The sequence below is a fragment of the Dromaius novaehollandiae genome, chromosome 3 (genome assembly GCF_036370855.1).
Source record: "Dromaius novaehollandiae isolate bDroNov1 chromosome 3, bDroNov1.hap1, whole genome shotgun sequence".
NCBI lineage: Eukaryota > Metazoa > Chordata > Aves > Casuariiformes > Dromaiidae > Dromaius > Dromaius novaehollandiae.
The window spans coordinates 7,420,685-7,436,769 of NC_088100.1; the positions used below are offsets into that span (position 1 = coordinate 7,420,685).

Sequence of the window (16,085 nt, forward strand, 5' to 3'; positions counted from 1 at the left end):
AATTCTGACTTCCTTTTTTTCTGCCCAGTAAAATAGGAATCGCAAACTTAGTTCATGAATGGACAATGCCATTCCTGCTGTTCTGATGAGGAAGAAAGAGATGAGAAAATTACGTGTTCAGACTCAGATGTTTACCTTTATGTATTCCTCATCTAAACCTCCTTGGATATTGAGACCATTTGAGATATTTTTTGAAATTATTTTTGAAATCATTTTGAAATATAATCAGCCAATAACACAAATGTAGGTACAGTAGGTGGCTTTTGTACAAGTTGACATTTATGATAGTTATACAGAGGAAATGACGTAAAAGAAGTCTAAAGGTGATTGTTCTTGGTATAAAGAGAATTAAAATCTTTTATGTTCAAAGAATCTAGCTAAGGATTTAGGGTAATTTGATAACTAATTTTTCTCTGCCTTGTAATGCAGGAATAGACTTCATACTTAGAAGCATCTATCCCTTTCTTGTTCCTTCAAACAATCTGGTTTTTCTATTGCTAGATTGTCCGATTAATTTTTTTCACATTCTGCGCTTCTGCTGAGGGAAGTAAGGAGGATCCTTCTCTCCCCACTTTAGCAATGTGGGGGAAAGCAGCTAATAGTGGGCAGGCTGCTTGCTCACTTGCAAAGTAGATCAGGATGGCCTGCTTGTTTATTTAATGAGCATCGTGAGGTTATAGATGAACATAGACATGTTAGATTTTGTGTGTGTGTGAAGCATCAAGGAATCAATTCTTGTTTTACATTTTGATGTACCCAGATGATTTTGAGGTTGTTTTGGTTTTTTTTTCCTGAGAAATTGTTAGACTGGGACAGGTCCTCTTGGGTATCACTGCTGATCTTTTTTTCCCTCTATTGTGCTGGAACTGTATACATTTTAAAAATAACAGCCTGGTAGTGATTTCATATGTTGTGAAAGTGTTGTGAAGTACGCATTTAATGGTGATTATATAAAGTTATAAACCTTAATGACCAGAGCTATAGAATAGAAAGTGTGGGTGGTTACTTACGATCTGAGTGTGTTTTTATGCCAAGATAACAATGTGCAGTGAGCTTGTACTGCCAAATCATAAATGCATAAAATCTGTGTTGCTAATGGAAACGCTGACAAGCCTTTAACTGTAGTGGCCTGGCATAATAGAAATATTAAAATTTCCAGCTGCAGCTAATGTCAGCTTTCTGTTTTGTTTTTGCTGGCTGGCAAATACTGGTGGCCTCATCTCATAACAAGCTGACCAGTCCAGTATCCTGGAAACTTTTTATTGGTATTGTCCTAACACAAGCTCTCAGTCTAGATATACAGATCTAACTTAAACCTCAAAACCTTACTTGTTTCAAAGTGAATGAGCAGGAATTTTGGAATTTCAGGTTAGATATAATGATAACAGACTTTATCTGTAGTTTGGATGCAGACTTTAGACTTGTGTGCAGTGTTTTCCAACAACTTAAACTCAAGCCAGCTGTTTTGGCAGACTTAAGTATTCCAGCCTTGATAGGGACCTTTGACATTTGAATAAATTATTAGTGTTGATTCCCAGAGACCCAAACTGTGACATGTGTTGGTTAGAAATGATTTCCCTTTGTAAAATCTTTGTATGTTCAAAAGGTCAGAGAGTCATAACAATGATGTTCCAGATGAAATACCTGGGAATGGCAGTTGGGAAGTATCCTAGAGGATCCTGAAGCAAGCATGCTTTTGGAAATGAATCTAGAGCAGTCTCCTGCCATCCAAGGACTGATATGAAATACAGGTTTGTGGTATCGTGGGCCAAACGCGAGCCTGGAAATGAGGGATTCCTAAATTTGTTTTTCATTGACTTTAATGTAGTGTTGAATGCCCTGGGAAAGGACAATTAATGCTGCAGTTCCTCTTTAACAAAAAGACAGTGCTAGCTTAACATGGAAGTTCCAAAGGGAGTAGGTTAAATAAAGTTTGTTTGTTTTAAAGTTTTTTGGCTTATCCATACACTGTTTAACTCATTCTTTTGTAGTGTTCTTGTCAAAACTAGATTTATCACCAGCCACTGTCCTTGGTTGCAAACCAATTTTACTTGATGTTATGATTACGGTATGTTTTCTAATACTTAAGTAAAATATTACTATCCACTGTCTTTGATTCAAGCATGGTTGACATAAATCACTATTTCACAGATGTCTATTCGTTGCAAATCTTTTCAGATTGGTTTGCAGCTCTGCTCCTGTCTTTATTCCATAATCACCCTGGTCTTTCCCTTGCTGCTTCTCTCCTTTTGTATATCTTGGATTAGTTTCTCTAGGAAGTTCTTGTCTATCTGCATATTGAAGTATTCAACTTTCATATCTTAACTGGGATCTCACAATACCAGTCTGTACCAGCGTCTGATCGTTCTTGCTGGTTTCTGCTAATGGACTTCTTCACCAATAAATCCTTAATTTTTTAAAATCTAATTCCTCTGTATTTTCTGTTGTTATATTTGCATTGGTAGTCTTTTTATGTCAGCATTTGAATATTTCCTTCCTGTGACCGCTTCAATTACTGATTGAACCCAGGTATTAAAATCGCTCAAGCATTCCTCCTTTCAGTTTTGGGTCTCGATCTTTTGTGGCTGCTGCTTTTGTTTCAAATTGCTTCCTATTGTTTATAACCTACCAATTACTTTGGATGTAGTATTACTACTGGACTTAAGTATATTGTCTGTTGACCTCAAATTACTGATAAAGGTGGTGCTTATCTTAAAGCCTCTTCTACCACTTGGAAGTGGCATTTTATTTAAAGTAGGTCATATTTTTGGCCAGGCTGCATGTGTACGTCTTCCCCATCTCCCTTTTGCTTTCTTCGTGCTGCTTAGGAAGCATGTTACAGCACCCGCTTCTGCGGTTGTGTGTAAAGTACAGCGTTAGTCCAAACTTGGGGAAGGGGTAACAGGCTCCTCATAGGAGAACCTTATGATTGAAAAATCAGTTAAGTGGAGAAACTTTTATTCTTGGAGCAGCTGGAAATTTTGGAGGTTATGCAAGTTCCATAATATAAAATTTTTATCTTAAAAATCCATGGACAGATCTACTCTAGGCTAGTTCTCAAGTCACAGTATGTTTTCAGTAGAGCAGAATGGCCTTGTCAGTAAGGCAGATAGACAGGGGGCTCTTTTTGGGTGGCAAACTTTTTAACTGTATCCAACTTTAAATGGTTTATCAGACTTTCAATCAACTGGCCAAAAAAATGATTCATAGACCAAGAATGACAAAATCTTTATTTGTAATGCCCATTTGAAAGGGAAATAGTCATTATGCTTTGCTTTTCTGGAGCTTTTTTTGACTTGGAAGATGAAGTTTCTGTAAAACAGGTCAAGGGATCAAGGGAAGAGGGCTCTGAATTGGGGAGAAAAATATTAGGAACTGCTTGCTTGTTTTTTGAAAGGATCCTTTATGTAATGTAAATGAGTGGGAGGAGTAACTTGTTCTGTGGGCCTTACTTGTTCTACTCCTATCTGTCCTTTTGGGAAATAGGAAGGTGCCTTGGACTGTTTGACGTGGTTGGTATGTTTGAAAGCATCAGTAGCTTTCTGGGTTTGTTGAGTTTTCCAACTGAACGGTTGCAGTCAGTAGCCTGGGTTTTCATGTTCTAAAAAGCATCAGAGAAGTCCTGGCAAATACACTTCTAATATTTTTAGTATTTCAGAGATGCACATGGTTGTGTTGTCTGAGAGCTCACATTTAAGCATTCAGTGGATATCAGTTAGTATATATGTGTTGCCTCTATTGTTTTTGAATAGTATTAAATGTTCTGTTAAAGTAGCTGAAATGACTAGTGAAGTTGCTGACCAGTGGCTATTGGTGACGGAGGCAAGAATTGTTCTGAAGTGGGTCACAGCAAGGTGCAAAGTAATTATTTATGTAATAAACTTTCACAGTGGTATCTACATTCCTCAAGACTTTATCCAGCTGTGGTGGCTGTTTCTGTCAGAGTAGCAAGTGGGAATGCTGTGGAGCTTTGTGGGTGTTGGTGAGCATACAGATAAACATGATCCAGTGGACATAATACACTCAGATTCTCAGAAAGTCTTTGACAGAATTTTATATCAACTTATTGAAGAAATTAACTTCAAGAAATGAGATTAAAACAAAAACCCTTTTATGGGCTGAAAGGTGATGTTCAAGATCAAGAAGCAAAAGACTTCTCAGGATAGATAGGAGTCATCAGTGGGATCCTTCAGGAATGGTCCCTGGTGCCAATTTTATTCAGCAGCATCTTCGGTGAGCTGGAGAAGGGATTTAACCGTGGAATCTGCACTTTTGTGAATGTCATTAAACTCCTTCCAGTAGTTAGATGATGATGACAAAGAACTGAGTGATGAAAAAGGTAGCAGATGAGCTTGCAGGTAGGTAAATGCTAGGTAATGTATGGAAGGAAAGGTGATCTGTACTATGCCTACATGCAACTGCCCATTCCGAGCTGAGCATCAGCTCATGAATATTTTGGTGTTGTCATTTTCAGTTCTTTGAAATCTTCAGCTCCACTTGCAATGGCAGTCCCCAAAGCCAGCAGGATGCTGGGCCTCATCAGGAAGGCTATTGAGAACAAAACAGCTAAATGGTTAAGGGAATGGAGCAGCTGCCTTGTGAGTTTGGGACTAATAAGGCTGGAGCTCTTCGGCTGAGAGGATAAGGCCGAGGTGGGATATGATGAAGGTTTACACAACCACGAAGGAAATGATAAACCAAATGCAGAATTGCAGCTCCCCAAATTCCATAATACCAAAACTGAGCAGGAGGGACTTAGACTAGGTTGAGATGTCAACAGATGAGAGAGAAACTGCTTTACACAGTAGGCAGTGAATATCTGGAATTTATTGCCAAAGGCAGCTATGGAGGCAAGCGGGAGCATGGGCTTAGAAAGGAGTTAGACAAATTTACTACTAGACGTTAAAGGGAATGGGCGGGATGTACTTTCCTAATGAAACTTTTATGGGTGCTCGGGGAATATGAGAGGAAAAGACAGAGGAAAGCACTTAGGATTGCATGCTTGCTCTCTCTAAATAGTATCTCATACTGCCACTGTTGGGAGCAGTGTTCTGTACTAGCTGGACCATTGGTCTGACTCAATGGATAATTTCTTATGTTAAGTGATTTCCTCCTCTTCCCACCCGGCTCTTCCCCCCCCCCCCCCCCCCCCCCAATTTCAGAGTATTCATTCTCAGGTAGAGTTTCATTTAATGCTAATGCAGTAGAATAACTGCTGAATATGTGGCCTTTTTTGTCAAGAACTGATGCTTTCTCATTTATAGACTTCTGTGTCTTCATTAGTAGATTCCTTCTAAATTAAGGTGTTAACACTGTAATTGGTAGAAGGGTGAGAAACATCACAAATATTATGGTTTCTGTTACTTTCTTCCTGTACCCTCCCCCCTACTCCCACTTGTTTTATGTATCTCGTTGTCTTTTCCAGTCATATCTTCCAGCAGTAGTACCATTGCATCTTGTCTGTTAAGCTTTCTGAGGCAGAGATGATCTGTTGTTAAAGATTTACATACTAGAATATTGAGGGATTCTTTATTTTTATTTAGTACCCAACACCGTGGATCTGTAACTGAGGTTGTATTCTTAAAATGTTTTTTATATAAGCCACGACTTCAAAGTTGTGCTAATGTGACTTTTCCAGGCTCAAAGCTACTTAGGATTGGAGTAGATGACTGGAACACTGCCCCTGTCTGGGTTTTCTTGGCACATCAGCTTGCCTGTTTCCTAACATGATTGTGTGGAAGGTTCATGTTTATAAAGGCCTTTAGTATGTTTAGATGCAGGATGCCATGTTGTTTGAGTGTTGTACGTCATTACATACCAAATGGTAAGTACAACCGAAATCCGGTAGGCTATGGAGTGGCTGATTAAAAACGCTATGACATCTTGAGTAACTTAAATGGCCTCTCAGTCTTTTAAATCTCTTGTTTCAGGAAGTTAAGAAGGATGTAGAACCCAAGGATGACATTCTACCAGTCAGGAGAGAGAAATCTGGCAACGTAGCAAGTCTTGTGCAGCGTATGAGCACCTATGGGCTTCCAGCAGGAGGATTTCAGCCTCATCCCCAGTCCAAAAGCTTCAAGAAGAGTATGTAGTATTTCCAATTCCTTAATTGCATAAGCTGCTGAAGTGTAAATTTTTTTTAATAAAAAACATAAATTGCTTAATGCCTGGCTTTGTTTTGAGGCTGTACAGGAAGTTAGAGACATATGAGATATTTTACCTTCTAAGCCAAATTCTGCCCCGAATGCATGCAAAGCTTATATGTAGTTCTTAATGACAGCAGCAGTAAGGAATTTTCATGGGAGCAGAATTTTAGACCCCTTCTAGATTCCAGAGATTATTACCTTGATTTTTTTTTTTGATCAGCACAGAGCAACAGTCCCTTTCAGTTGTTTTCTATAACTTCACATGGGCTCCGTTTGTATTGTAAAGTACCTGAATGAGAACTGAAGGCCTGTTTATGATGATTAAAAAATTTCCTGGGGTTATTTCTTCTGACTAGAAAGTCTTGCTAGAAATACAGGGCTTTGACAAGGAAATACTGTTACTCTCTAGTTTAGATTTCTCTTGTTTAGCAAGTTCGCTTGTAGTGTGAAACAAGGCGAAGCTGGATGAGCAGATCTGGTGATGTCTGAGAAAAGGTAGTGGAAGTCTTCCTTTGACTATAAGTTTAACCCCAGGATAGTCAGAAGTGGAGACTTCTGTGTCTCTATATCTGTGGTTTCTAGGTTGTGATGCCAGAGTTTAAGTCAAGCTGTCTAAAACACAGAGCAGAAAACTTAGTACTTGCTGTATCCAGAAGACTGACTTGTGATCTGTATTTGGATGTCTCGGTCTTACAGAGAGATTCCTCTAAATTAGTCTGACTTCATCTCTATTACAATGAATTGCAGACATTTATGATTAAAGCTTGTTGTTTTTTAAAACTTCATAACTAACTGTTTTTGGTATGTTTATGCTCTGAGTTATTGCTCACAAAAGGAGAATGGCCCCTAGTTGTCTTTTAAAGCCCTAAAATGGGCCCACCAGATTTACAGGTTTGTCAAAGCCCTCTTCTAGGCTGTTAATGACCTTATCTTCAGAATAACTTCTTTGTGAATCTGTTCTGTATACATTTATTGGCAATGGCACATATGTGCTGGTTAGATGCTTGCACCAACAGGCTTTTGAGAATCTAATCTTAAAGATTAATGCTTTTCCTAGAGTAATGCACCAGGTTCCAAAAAAGAGTCGGTTTGATCTGATACCAGTTCAGCATAACCTCATACTCCTTCTGGGCTCCCTAACCTTTGAACAATCCTGTCTTTCAACAATTTTCTCTTCCTCGTGTTAATTCTAGGTAGCCCTGGTCAGGGTAGTAGATGCAATTTGATCTCAAACTTGGCAGTGCTGTGGCCATCCTCATTCTCCTAGAAGAAAATAGTGTTCAAGCACCTTCCTTAAAGTAATATGTGTTTTTAAAAACAAAATGGAAAAAAAACCCCACAGAGCAGTTCAATTGGCATAATCATGGTCTTGCATTTCCATTTTACTAGCTGTTCCCTCTTTCCTGGAAGACTATTTAAACAGCTTCTGCAGATCTTTTTTGTTCTTAGCCTCTTTGCCTGGGTAATCGCTCACTCCTCTCAAAAGGTTTTTAGTGTGTTAGTCATCTTTCAGTTTCTAGTTCTAACTTGGCAAAATGAGGTTTATAGTGTTGAAAACAAAGTTAAGCATCTTTAAGAATAACAACAAGCTTCCCATGTGTAGTGTCTTAGGTTTTATCTACCTAGAAAGTCCCATGTGTTGTTTTCACACACGCTTCTCACTGAATTCAGGTGTTTTATATCAGGTGAATAAGCTGCATGCAATATTCCTATGAGTTAGACTGCTGCATTTATTCAGGAAAATCAAAATATAGATGGTGCACTAACCTGTGATAATGAAGGGCTGAATTTGGTTTACCCTGCACAAAACAAACAAAACCTGATGTGAGACAAGTTGTTTTGGAAACAGGTGAATGGCTCTGAGGCCGACAGTCTAACGGTTTCACTCTACTGTGTGAAGCTGAAGGACCTTTTTTTAACCACATCAGTTAGCTTCCTATGTTAATCTAAGGACTTTCCAAAACTGGAAGACTCAGCTTCCTAAAATGGATATAACTGAAAAAGACTGCAGTGAGAGCTACTTCTAGATATGAAATGCACCTGTTTTCTCTTTTCTTTTTTTTTTTCCATTCCCTGAAAAAATAAATTACAATACAAAAAGGAGGGCTGAAATTAGAAGTATACCAAACGGCCATGTGACTGTTTAGTTTGCCTTTTTTTAGGGGTGGGGGGTATCAATTTATCTGCTTTCGTTGAGATAGAGGCATGTGCAGCCACCTTGAATTTTTGCTTGCTTGCTCTAGTTTAGACAAGTAAAAGCAATATAGAGCAGGTGTAAAGACAACCCTAAGCCTGCCATTCCAAGGGCGAGCCCTGAAAGGGCAAAAGAGGTAGTGAAGGCCAGTGAACTATTTATTTCAACTTCTATTAACCTAATAATCCGTCTTGAATGATAATGAATTTCAGTAGAGTAACTAGGAGGACATATTATGTGGGCAATGACATGTCAATAGCGATAACCCTTTATAGGGTTGTCTTTTATAATGTTCTTGCTTTTTTTGTTTTGTGCTTTTTTTTTTCCCCTCTTCAGAGCAGAGGTCATATACTAGCATGTAGGAAAATGCTCCTTAATTAAGTGAGCCCTCTCAACAATTTTAGATGCTGACTATTACTCAGCCATCTGGCTGGTTTCGTGCTGAGAGCATTGGGTGTGGCAGTCTCTAAACTTCTGACTTTGGACTTCCAACAGCACTGTAATAAGACAAGGAACAAATTCAGAGGCGGTATCTATATTTGTCATGTTTTCAGCTAGCTAATCTTAATTGCTGAAGTTTGAGAATGGAGGGAGTGCAAAGTGTCACAGGGAATACAGAAATTATACAGCTGCTATGAGCTTTACCACTTAAAGAAACAAATATAATGTATATCAAGCTTTTGATTCATTTTTTCCACTTTAAACTTGGTGGCGATCGTTTTGAGGGGAGGGATAAGGAGTAAGTGTGGAGTGTGTATGGAGCTCAAGATGATGGTTGCCTTCAAAAGTTTGCTGGCTGTTCTGTTCTGAAAAAGGTCTGGAAGCGATGGTCTTAGTTTGAAGGAGAAAAGCCAAAAAGTGTTCAGAATTCAGCAGTAGCATCCCTCCAGTATGGTATGTGTAGGGTAATTGTGTGATGTGAGGTTCACACACATGTGGCTGCTGAGGCTCTTGGAAGCCAGTTGAATGTCTTCCCCTATCAGTGTGTTATCATGTCTTTAATGTCTGCACAGTTTTAATGATTTGTGGCAAATAGTCTGTCAGTTGCTCTTTATTTTAATTTTGCCTCTGTGAAACACTGCTAATTGAAGTATAGATTTAATTTCCAGGCTCCATACTGGCACTGGGAAGAAAGGATTTTTTTTGGCATTCTCAGATGAAATAAATTCGGATTTTGAAATCTGAGCAAAGCAAATGTTAACATTACTCCAAGCCTGTAGTTAGCAAGATCTTCGTTACGAGGCAGAAAGGCTTTTGGTGTTGTACAGAATAAAACATTTGTTTCTTTTGGGGTTGCTTAAACATTGGAGTCTCAAATTTACAGATTGTCTTTCAAGCAAGTGCTAACTCTATAACTGGCTGCTATTGTGTTTTTGCAGATTTCAGTCAGGAAATAGCTTGAAAATCATTGAACTGGGGGCTTATCGGACTTGCTTATGTCATGGTGTTTTTTATAGCATGTTGGTAATTGGCAGTGTAATGTTTCCTCATTTGTAATTGGCAGTGTGGGAAATGCAATTTTTTTCAAGCTGCATCTGTGGTATACCTAGTTCAAGTAACACAAGCAAACTGGAAAACCAGCCACAAGACCTACTTTTTCTGATGATTTCCAGGTGCTCTAGTCAAATTTGATCGTCCAGAGTCGAGTGCAGAAAAATCAGTTCTTCTTAAGTATTCTTATTTTTGTGATTTCCCTTCTCTCAGGGTCTAAGAAGCGGCAGTGTAAAGTGCTGTTTGAATACATCCCGCAGAATGAGGACGAGCTAGAGCTCAAACTGGGGGATATTATTGACATCAATGAAGAGGTAAGTTGTTTTACAGAACTGATCATCTCTTCATTTGGCCAAAAGTGATACTGTTTTCTGGCAGAATACTTGAATTAGTGTTGGAGAAATAGTGTAGGAAGTTTGAAGGCTCAAATTGATAGTTTAGAAATTCTTTCTTCAGGATCTAATCCTAAATCAATACATACTAGACGTGTAAAGGAAGTATTTGATCTTTGCAGCAATAAATTATGATCCATTACATTGATTTCTTTTTCTAAAGACTTACAGTTTTTTGGCCCTGTCTGTGATCCTTGCTTCTAGGGCACTTAACCTAAAACTATTTGACCAATTGCCTATAACTTTACATACCCTAATTTGGTTTAGATGAAAAATGTTATTTGACCTGATTTTCCAGTTTTGCGCTCTCCTGTGAAGTCTTTCATCATTGAAACTTTGCACTGATCAAGATAGTAACAGTAGTCAGTGCAACAAACGGTACAATATACTTAAACCCACTTGCTCAAAAATACGGAACATAAGAACAGATTATCTGATGTATCAGAGAGGACCAAGTAGCTAAACAGAACAACAAGATCACAGCAATTCTAAACAGGCTGTTTTTTAATCTGTTTTCTCAAGGAAACATGGTTTTGGGAGTCATGCTGTGTGTGTTCTCTCCTTTGTTTTGTTCAGTTCCTATGCTTCCTACCTTGATGTACCACACCTGGCTAATTTCAACAAAGAGTAAATGTTTCAAAGATGACATAATTTTGCAGAGGTTTCATGGAGGGGGAAAAAAAAAAAAGGAAAACCTTTGTATAGCAATCTTTCCCTCAGAGGGGGTGCTGGGAACACATCTGTTTCTTTAAAAACAAAACAAAACAAATCGCATACAGGAAATCCACTTAGCTTAATGATTTGAGAATACAAACTTGTAGTAGCCAGCCTGTGCTACTTATGCTGCTACTAAAGCTGCATGCTTGTTTTTACTGTATTCTGGTTATATTCTTCCAGTGTATACACTCTATATTTGGACAGTGTCAGTGCCTTTACTCTACTCCAGAAAGTTTTTTTTAATGACTGAATTAGACTGGATTGCTGTGATGAGTTGCTGTATAACTATGGCAGCTGTTTTGAGGATGACTGTTAATCACATGTTAATAGGTAGAAAAATGCTGTAGTGAACTATTAGCACAGAGCTGTTTGCATGCTGTGGTGCAACAGCTTATGATGCTGTAGGATGTGCATTTTTATGAAGGTGTAGGAAAGATTTGTCAGATACAGAATAGATTTGCTTCATAAAGCTGTACTAATGGGCAAGAAATGTGAAGAATTTTAGAAAATACCATTAGTCGTAGAATATGCTGAGATAACTTGTCTCATATAACGTCTTCATTAATGTGAAACAATCCTTGCTTTCCTTTAGATATAAAAGGTGCTCCATATATGCAGATAACTTTATTACATTGAGGAAAGGGCATTTAGTCACTTTTTCACAGAGAAAAAATAATAAAGTAAAACTAACTCCTGCAAGTGGATCACTTCCACCTGTTACTCCTGAAAATATCTCAATATTTAACACTTACAGTTGTTTTTAAAGATTGAGTAGTTAGTAACTTGCACTAATGTTCATGAAATCAGAGCTGGAGGCAGATGGGTTCAGAAATTAAATGGCTAATATTGAAGCAAAAGCAGGCTGCAAGTATCAGAAGTAGCTGTTAAGGAAGAAGGCTGTTGTTCTACATGGTGGCTGAATCTGTAGGGTTATTTTGTTTGTTTTTTTACATAACACGTAGGTTATGAATGCAAAATACACACTTAAAGTGCATGTGGCAACTGTATAATTTCTGTAAACCTTTTGTTTCTGCTTCCTGTCTTGCCTTTCCCCCTCACTCCTGCCAGATGCAGAAATAAGTAGTAGATTTATTTTGGTTTATATTACACTTGCAGTATTTGCATGCTGTTATCAAACATGATCTACTTTTAAAACCTGTTGTAAGCTAATTTCATACGACTTCATTTTTTTAAATCAGATTGGAGGAAACTGCTTGTTCTAATCATTTTTTCCCCTTTGCTTGGAAGTCTTGAGTTTCTATCTGTTTATAGAAATCAGCTGATGAAATTCACACGCATATGCACAAAAAAAGTATTGATATGAATGTACCAGAACTGTAACTCCCTCTTGTGGGAAATTTCATTATGTAGTAAGATTTTGAAATGGAAGGCAGAGTTCTGAAATCATCGCACTTAAATGTTATAATCCAGAAATCCACAGATGCTTCATAATCTCCACTAAAGTGATTTGAGCCATTTTGCCTGCCTTTTAATGTTGGTTAAAGGTGCCTCCTTTGGTAGTGTATTTTGTACATAGTGGTTGGGATTTGGGTTGTTTTTGTTGTTGTTTATTTGTTTTAAGACAGCCCGGTGAGGAGGCCGAAACAAGTATGCTCAAGAAACTTTGCTTTTGGTTCTGTTTCTGACAGTCTCAATTGCCATTTGCCTTGCTGGTCTGTACAGGGCTTTGATAGCCTTGGTTCGTAGCAGAAGAGTGAAGAGAAAGTGACTCAAGCTTCCATATCGGAAGTGTTAAAAGTCCCTTTCTTTTGGCTCTTTGGTATGATTTATGAGTCACGGCACTTTAATTTTAGTTTCGTGTAATGTAGCGTGTAAAGCAAGAGGAGCTGAAGCCCAGTCAGCGCTTGTCACTAGTCTGGGCTTCAAATTCTGTTTGGAGGACCAAGTTCTCAGTTTGAACAGTCTAGAGAAAAAGCTGTATTTGAGAACCAGGGTGTCTTTAAAATGAGAGATGTTCTTTTTGCTCCATGCCTCTCTTTGTGGCTGCCAGGTTTTGCATGTGTTTCACTTGCCTAAAGATAGGCTAATGTTTAAAAATTATGTCTGTGTGTCAGGCTTAGTGACCTAGAACACAAGGCTAAAAAAAGATTATGTAAACAACCCTTGTTTTTTTTCCTCTTGTTTCCTTTTCTTTCTCATCTAAAAACACTTTCCAGCCCCAAAACAGAGCAACTAAAATTAAATGCTTTGAAAATTTATTTTTAATTCTCAGTTTTCGGTGGTGCTCATTAGGCAAATAGCCTCAATTTATTTAGAGATGTCTCGAAAACTGTTCATAAATAAATTGAAGAGCCTAATTCCTGCAGAATCTGCTGGCAATTATCCCTTATGCATTCCCAGCATCTATGAATTCTGCTTTGGACTGCAGGATTTGCGTAAGTGTTTTTCCATTAAATTTTGGAGCGTTGCAGTGAATTTGCACACCAGGAACCTGGGCACAAAACAGAGCATTGCAGAGTCATTATGTTCTTGAATTCCTAAACAGGCATCCAGTGTGAAAATAAGTTGTTTTGTGAATAGCAAAGCTAACAGAATTTGGCATCCAGCGGACTTGTACACGAAGGACTTCTGCATGTCACCAGAAGATCTTTGCGTCTCCCAGCTACCGTTGTTGGCAGGCCAACTGAGTAGGGGAAGGATTCATATCTTCTGGCTGGTCTGGACCGATGCGTTTGCCCTGCCAGAGAGATAACAGCTTAGTTCTCTATTACTCTGTAATATCCTTAAAGACTCTTCTCTATTCTAGCCAACAACATTTGTTGAAATTATATTTTTGAAACCTTCTATCTGTTGATCAAAATTGCTTGAAGCTAGCCAATGTATACCAGGCCAGCGGAAATGGGGATAGTGGAAACTGGACAATACGGGAGAAATGGCAGATGGGCAGCAAGGCTGCATAAAAATTTCCTTGGGAATCCAGGCTACAGGGAAAATCTTTATTTTGTAAACAGTTTAATATATGTCCTTCCCCTGTTAAATGAATAATGCTTGCTGTTCTGTGTGCTTTTGAGACAGCTGACAAACATTTTGCTGCTCTTCTGGATTAATTGATGCAGGACTGGTCTTATGTTTCAGGATCATTGCTGTAGTGATAGAAGTGACAGGCAATGATTTCCTTGTTGTTCTTTTGGCATAGTGGTTCCACGTCTTTGGTAGGTTTCTTTTAAAGAGAAATAGTCATTTGAACTTTTCTAGAGTTATTGTTAAAGGTTTGTAAGTGACATATGGATGGAATATATATTTCTGAAATTGCTTAGTCTGCTACAGTTGAATGTTGAAACAGCAGTTGTATTTAGGTTTACTTTTGCTTTACTGATAATGTGCAAAATCTTTCTATACAGGTAGAAGAAGGCTGGTGGAGTGGAATACTAAATGGCAAGTCAGGATTGTTTCCCTCAAACTTTGTGAAAGAATTGGAATTGATGGATGATGGAGAAACACAGGATGCTCCGGATGACACAGGTGGAAATCTGATGTGTTGTAAATCCCTAGCAAAGTCATTTTACATCTCGGTTATAACTTGGAGCATTATGGTTTTAGTGGAACAAAGGTAGTAAAGAGCTCAAGCTGCTGCCTGAGAGCCTGTCTGAGTATTCCCCTACCCCCCCCCCCCCCGAAAATATTGCTACTGAGGATTGAAGTTGCATAATTTTCTCCTAATAATCTTCTCCTAATACTTTTCTAATAAAATTGCAATTAAGGCCTTGATCTTACAAATGCATATTCTGTGTTTTATTACTAGAAATTTTATCTTATTTGGAGTTGAGCTTTTTTAGTATTGGGATATAAAATTATATTTTCATTCAATAATTTTCTTTTCAGTGTCTCATTATCCTAGACATGAGTCTGCTGACATTGAAAGCTTTTAACCACATCAGTTGAAATTTAACACTTAAATCAAAACAATTTGAAGAGCTTCAACTCAAAATGAATCCTGAAAAGAAGGCCCTGGTTTCTTACTATATTTAATTCCAAGAATAACATGTTTTCGATGTGCTGTCTAACTAAAATATAAAAATGGACAATGGATCAGACATACACTACTTAGATTTTTTTTTTAAGACTATTTAAATTTAGCCATTCCTTTATGGCTGTGACTCTATAGCTAAGATAGACGCAGAAGTAGAGTGTCCGTAGTTGAGTAGTAGTTGTATGTTGAGTGGGTGCCAAGCAGGTGCATGCTTTAAAGGAAATGATTTGGTCTGTTACCTTGAAACTGTACTTTAGAGGCACTCAGTCTTCAAAGACTTGTTTGAAGACTGGGAACTCATGACATGATACTGCTGAAATGAGAACATTCTTTATCCATGGTGTCTTACAGCCATCTTTAAGCATTAATTCACTTTATAATGTTCAAAGAAAAAGTTTCTGGAAGTAATGTGCAGTAAAGATGTTCTGTGTTACTTGTTTCTAGCAAGGTTGTGCTCACAGCTGAGAAACAAAAAGAGAAATCTGGCTTGGATAACTTTTTTTTTTTTTTCTAAATTCTGGAAACAGTTGAAATAATGCTAACCGTGAATTGTTTGATATGAGGAATCCCAAACAGTTCAATAGCTATCTTCTTGGCATTCAAGATCACTAAGTTTAGTGGTATCCGGTAAGATAAACTTAAAAATGTGTCAGTCTTAATTCCTGAATACAGAGATCAATGAGACTTAACAGTAATTTAAAGTGATTGCAATTTCTGTCAGTAACTAACACAATGTGACTTCCACCTTCTCACACCCCTGAAGGGTTTTATTTAATGCTCAGTATTTTACAGTCAGGATCTCAAGTATGTGCTATGTCTCTCCTCATTTTTGAGAAATAACAAGTTCCGCATTCACCGAGCTGTGTGCTTTCAAGCAAAGATGCAACTTGGAATGTTCTCATCAATGAAATTTCTAGTTATCTTTTAGATATCTAAGAGGGAAGTGACTAACTGAAGAATAACATGGTTGAGAAAGGAGGAGAAATTCAAGCTAAGAGGCTGTGCAATATCACCGTATTATCAAAGTCCCTTACACTTATAGCTGAAGGAAGAGGTCTGCTTAAATCTTTGTTACAATTCTTAGGCATTTGTACTCTAGAAAGAACTTAGTTGAAAGGCTAGAAGCTTATATGGAGACTATTTTGAGTTTGACT

General features: G+C 38.0%; 1 protein-coding gene across 3 annotated transcripts in view; it reads left to right on the forward strand.

The window, feature by feature from the left end:
- Nucleotides 1-16,085, forward strand: part of CD2AP (CD2 associated protein) — an 80,788-nt gene that overhangs the window by 34,284 nt on the left and 30,419 nt on the right. For all 3 annotated transcript variants that reach the window (XM_026108695.2, XM_026108696.2, XM_026108697.2), the window contains 3 exons: nt 5,931-6,084; nt 10,045-10,145; nt 14,303-14,423. In XM_026108695.2, the coding sequence (XP_025964480.2) occupies nt 5,931-6,084; nt 10,045-10,145; nt 14,303-14,423 (376 nt within the window). The remainder of the gene's footprint in view (nt 1-5,930; nt 6,085-10,044; nt 10,146-14,302; nt 14,424-16,085) is intronic.